Source organism: Dermacentor variabilis, chromosome 3, assembly GCF_050947875.1.
Source record: "Dermacentor variabilis isolate Ectoservices chromosome 3, ASM5094787v1, whole genome shotgun sequence".
NCBI classification, from domain to species: domain Eukaryota; kingdom Metazoa; phylum Arthropoda; class Arachnida; order Ixodida; family Ixodidae; genus Dermacentor; species Dermacentor variabilis.
In genome coordinates, this window is record NC_134570.1 from 47,583,916 (window position 1) to 47,589,915 (window position 6,000).

The window sequence follows — 6,000 nt, forward strand, 5'->3', positions numbered from 1 at the left end:
CCATTGTCAGTATGTTATTAAACTGCCACATATTTATGCTGCCATTAACATACTTTTGTGTAGCCACACGATTGTGTTGTTTTGGTGCCAGTGTACAGACATCATTAGGAGGAAGTGCATACATATGTCTGTGAAGCTTGGTGAAGCCCATCTAGAATCTGCAAGTGATAGTGATTGAGCAATGTACCTCTCCATCTTTGTTTCAGAACACGTGCTCATCAGGTTCTTTGTCCCTTCCTAACTTCCTGCAACTTGGTAGGCGGAATGGAAGGAGGCTTGCCGAGCATTGCTGGTGACTTTGTTGGAGATTACTTGGAACACACATGGCGAAGACGGGCACAGCGCTACAGGCGACGACTGAGAGAATTTTTCATGCCGTCTGGGCTGCACGGCACGTTTCGAAACTTAGGCTCACTAGCTGATGCAAGTTCTCCCAGCTCTGAGGACTTGGAAGAGGATGACAGACGTAGTTGCTGTCGGAAGTGTCTGGACTTCGTTGTGACGCTGCGGCTTGAAGCATTCTTTTTTCTCTTCACCCTTGCCTACACCATGCAGTATGCCACAACAGCCAATCTGCTTGAGCTGAAGGCATGCTACCAGGTGCTTAATGAGACCAAGGAAATCTGTGGAAATTTGACAGAGAATTCAAAGGAGCATGTGAAGGTTCGAAATGTTGCTACTTTGTACATTATATATCAGTCTCTTGTTGGGTTTTTGCCTGGAGCATTGATCACTCTTGTTGTCGCAAGTTGGTGTGATGAGTCCGGTAGGTTCAAGATTCCATTGTATGTTTCGCTCATTGGTACCATGCTCAAGATTTCTGGAGAGCTGGTGACTGCGGTGTATGAAGATTCGTCTATCTACTTCAACATGATCTCTGCCATTCCTGAGGGCCTGTCTGGTGGCCTTCCAGCTATTCTCATGTCGTCTTACACAATTACAGCATTGTCGTCTTCAAGGAAACAGAGAACCATGAGGTTCTTCACCTTGCAGATTGCCTTTGTCATTGCACTGCCAGTTGGTCAGCTAATCACTGCCCTTGCATTTGTCAACTCAAGTAAGTTTGTCCCTTTGATGGGCTCCTCGCTAGGCATTCTTGCCCTGTCATTCCTGTGCGCAGTATTCCTAGTCAGAGATATGGCTCCTTGCGTTGCAGAAGATCCAGGAAATGTTCAAGCTCCTGGAGAGCTTTTGTCTCGAGTGCCTTCCTCCAACGCAAGACCTTATAAGCTAGTCAAGCATCTCTTTAGTACACAACATCTGGTGGGCAGTATCCGAACTGTCCTTGGCCGTCGTTACGATGTAGACCGATTCAGGATTCCACTGCTTGTTCTATCTGTGTTCCTTCTTGTACTGAACAGCCAAACATCTTTCATGGGCTACTTCTACGCAAAAAAGCAGTTCAACTGGACCTTCTCCCGATACCTGGTGATTACATCTGCATTTTCTTTAGCTAGCGTATTTGTTTTGATTCCACTTCTAGTAATGTTCCTGCGTTGGCTTCCAAACCAAGAGTATGGTCTTGCTGTAGTTGGCATCATGGGTGTCGGTGCCAAGAACATCTTCCATGCGTCTTCTGGAGCTGCAGGCAGCCCTCTTTTCTTTCTAGGCTATGGCTTTGGAATGCTGAGCAATATTGCACCAGCTTGCATACGCTCACACATTTCGAAGCTTCTTCCAGATGCTGAATATGGTAGGCTGTTTTCCGTGATGGCAACCTGTGAAGCCCTTGCTCCTCTCTTGGGGCGTGTGATGTTTGAGCGACTGTTTGGTTTGTCCAAAGGTTTCTTTGCGGGGCTTTCGTTTATAGTTGGCCTCTTATTTTTGGTCCTGCCTCTAGCTGTAGTAGTTTATTTCTGGCGCAAACGTCAGAATGAGTATGCTGTAATGGCAGAGGACCCAGCAGCCGAAAACGCAAATCCTAGAGCTTAGTTCTACTTTGTTGGCTTTTATTCATGCCTGTTCAGGCTGTGTGGTAATCAACTTGCACAAAATAGTTCATGTTACTTTTACTGTTGAGTCGCACAAATTGTGCAGCACATCGGGCTGTTTTCTTGACTACATATTGCGTTTTGGGGTATTTCATTGTCAGCATTTACTTGTGTGTGTTGGAAATGGGCAAGTGTCCTGAAAGTGCCTTTATATAAGAAAGCATGTTGTACCTGTTCTGTTTTAAGCCTAATGACACAATTGTTCTCGTGTTTGTGATGCCTAATGTGTGCCTTAATAAACAATCAAGAAGTTCATCTCCTTTAAAGCAGTGGTTACTTGCGGGTCATGCGAGGTTAACTTTTTCCTGTGCTTGTTAATGTTCTCATAATGATTGTGCCAATCACTAGCGTTGGCTTGCAAAAAGACGTTTGCAACTACAAGTTCCTAATTAGCATGGATGTAAGTGTGTTAAGTTCATATTGGAAAAGAAAGGAGCGAAAGTTGTGAAAGGTGCACATGGGAGAAATTATTATTCATTTTCAAAGGTTTTCTTTTTTTTTCATCTCAGCTTTGTTGGTGTATAAATATTGTTTTGGGACAACACAATGACCCCACTAGCATACCTTTGCATGATTGAGCCAACAAGTTTACCAAAGTATGAACTTTATTGAAGGTGAAGTCAATACATAGCCATCCAAATGCTGAAAAACAAAGATAACCTCAAATGTCTACTGTATGAGTCCACCAAGAATTGACCAAAGATTGTCCATGTGTGATTAGTAAAAGCTGCGAGATGTTCAACTCATCTGTGATTGCATTATTCACTCTACTGTCCTTCAAAATGCTGTTAGTCTCCTTTGCATGTGTGTGGTCTATCTACAGTCTCTTAATTAGCTTTTCCGTGGCCGGCATTGGGTTAGTAATGCACATTTATGCATAGTGAATACCATATGCAGAAGTCGTCATCGGCCAGATATGAAATAATGTTTGGGCAGGAGACCAGTCTTAGTTTTCTTTTTTTTCTCTTGTGCTCTATATTCTTAACAGTGAATATTTTTAACATGCTTTGCAACTAGCTGAGCCTTACCATGGTTTTATGCAATGAATCATTGTGCATCTCATTGTATTTATTCACATTCCATAAGTTTTAATCCTGTGACATGACCACGGAGCAAGAATTTATTAGGAGGCGAAGCAGCGCTAGCTCTGGCATCCCAATGATGTTATGGCGGAGGTCACGGTGCCGACGCACCCTCCATTGTTCAAGTCCACTTGCAGAGAATGAGAGGACGCGCAGTCGCCATAGTGGCCTGCTGGTTCAAGAACACCTAGGTCCATCGCTGCTAGCAGCGTGAATGCATGTGCTCGTTTCTGATAGCATTGAACATTGATAACATGAACAACAGCCCATGGAGTCATGGCAAATGTAAACAGTGGCAAGGTGCCCCATCTCATCTTGACCCACTGTCGCAAGCAGGATGTATCCCTATATCTTGACCCACCGGCATGCGCTGTCGCAGCTGGACAGATTCCCCTTCTGAAATACTTCTTTCTCCGTGGACCACGCCATTATCAACACTTTATTGTACCTTTCCGCTTAGATACCACTGATATACTCTACTTTGTGCATTTCTTCATTTCGGCAGCTCTACTGGTTGTGTGTAAGCATAACTTAATTTGTAGTGCTAGTCATAAGAAACCTTGTTGGCTAAAATCCCAGTGAAGAAGGTACCTTTGTCACAAAAAGAGGTTGTGTTTGGTAGTGGCAGCCTTGTATAATGCCTTTTGTCTTTGTGTCAGTAACATTAGTTTGATATGGGCAACTCAACTGTCCCAATTTGCAGAACTTTGTTTTTTTAACAAGGTGTGGCTATATTTGGTTGTGGTACAATGATGTCATTTAACTTATTAGACATAGAACTTCAAATATTTACTTTCATGCATTTAAACACACAGTAGTGCCCAATGTTGTGATCTAATGTTAAGGATGCTCGTTAAATGTTATTATCTTTTTCTTGCAGTGTTGCTGTTTTGACGAAATGTTGTGGTGCTTTAAAACCATTTTGTGCTTTTGCAAAGTCACATTGAGCACTTTTGTTTGTTTATTTTCGTTTGTCTTGCATTTTGTGTCGTCTCTGATGAAAAATAAAAAAGAAAAGGTTGTTTGTTTCTTCATTCCCATAGTATCGTTCTTTATGTCTTCCCACTTGTGCTCAGCTGCTGCTTGACAGCAGTACAATAGGTTATGCTGGCCTAGGAGAGAACTCGCCATCACAAATGGCAAAGCGGTACTTTGTATGCGAAGGGATAAAACATCAGTGCCTATAACAATTTGGTTGTAGGTTTTCTGTGCCTAGAATGCGAGGCAAACCGTTGTGCAGGGAGTCGTTATGTTTGTTGCTTCAGAAAGAGAAAGCTAAACTCAACTGACTGTAGGAAGCAGATTTTTTATTTTCCCCGTCAATTTTTGTTCAAAACTTGCTGAAAATTAAAAAAAAATGTCCTAATTTCATAAACTGCACTTAATACACATAAAGCAGTCAAAATTGGTGTATCATACGCCACTCTTAAATATACCTCTAATTTACGAGTATAGGACTTTTGCAAAACCTTCTTAAACACTATAACAATTTCACAAAGTTGTAAACTCTGATATAAATGTTTTCCACTTCAGATTCTCTAACAAATGCAGCTTGCATAACTGCAGTGTCTGTTATTGGTGTAGATTTGCAGATTTGTAAACTTCGTGTTTCTACTTTTACAGAACACCAAATTTCGTGAATTAAAAAAAAATTCGCAGTTCCACCCGAAAGGCGAAGCACCAATGCGATAGCAAATTAGTAGATAGCTGTACGAAGTAAGGATAGTAGTTTTGTCGGCCGTGTAATCTTGTAAACATTCGCTTACTAAATAAATTAACAATGATAGAATATGTAAGCGTCCAGGACATAGAAATAAACAGACACACAGAGACAGTGCTGTCTGTGTATCTGCTTCTTTCTACGTCCTTGTTCAATCACGCTTACGCATACTATCATGGATTCAAATGAACTAGCCCGTCAAAGTGTTTAAACTAAATTAACCAGCATGGTGTCATGCACGCACAGGTAAACATGAACACATCTCGCTCGATTACAGCGGAAACTGTCTGCGAAAACGCTGGAGTTGGCAATCGCGGCAAGAGCCGCGAGCCAATTGACTTCCGCGCATCTGTCGCTCCAACGCGAACGAAACGTCGAAAGCACGGCGCATACGAAGCTACCGGCACTACGCGCACTCGGAAAACATTGCAGATCGCTTTGAAGATGAGGACCGCGCGGGCGTGCACTTTGGCCGCGCCGCAGATTGCTTTCAAGACACGAGCGCCGGCAACGTGTCCTTACGGCGTCCGCGATTCGCGTTGCCAACGCCGTAGTAGGCGCCGCGGTTGTCTCCACTCTCTACGGAGCGGCGGAAGGAAGGAAGGAAATACGCTTTATTTTTCAAAAAGAAAAGTAGGCGAGCGTGGTTGGGCCCTTAGTCCAGGGCTCCACTGGCGCGAGCGGCTCGCTGGGCTTGGTCCAGGAGAGCCACTTGGCTCTCCTTTCCCTTGTCCGCAAGACATGCCTCCCACTGCCTATTTAACATAAGTGGATGTGCAGTTATATATGGGCTAGTAATATGTGAAGGCCGTTCCAGGGAGTCCCATGCGATATGTTGTAGTGTGGGTTTGTTAGAACACCATGGACAGACGTCCAGAAATCTAGTTGGGTTTATTTTGATGCAGGTTGGTGAAGCTGTTTGTTTGAATGCGTCGCCAGTCCCTCCTATGATGTCTGTTAAGGGCCTTGTGTGGATGACCGTACTCTCTGCGTTCCTCCCGCTGTTGTAGAAGAATGTAACGAGTGCTTGGAAGAAGGAAAGACATCGAGGCACCCTAGCAGCCGCTGGGGAACGCAACCGGGCCGCGTTCCTCGATCGCGCGCGCGATATTCAACGGCCTTCGCCGGCTCTCCCTCACTAGTACTGAACCTCACGACGACGACGCCGACAAATTCCGTCAGGACCAGGGGCTGACAAGGGTAAGTT

General features: G+C 44.0%; 1 protein-coding gene across 1 annotated transcript; it reads left to right on the plus strand.

Annotated features, from left to right (window-relative positions):
- Window positions 1–251: 251 nt before the first annotated feature.
- Window positions 252–4,107, plus strand: LOC142575534 (proton-coupled folate transporter-like). Its single transcript, XM_075684959.1, has one exon. The coding sequence runs from the start codon at window positions 265–267 to the stop codon at window positions 1,930–1,932; it is 1,668 nt and encodes a 555-aa protein (XP_075541074.1). The 5' UTR covers window positions 252–264; the 3' UTR covers window positions 1,933–4,107.
- The last annotated feature ends 1,893 nt before the right edge of the window (window positions 4,108–6,000 follow it).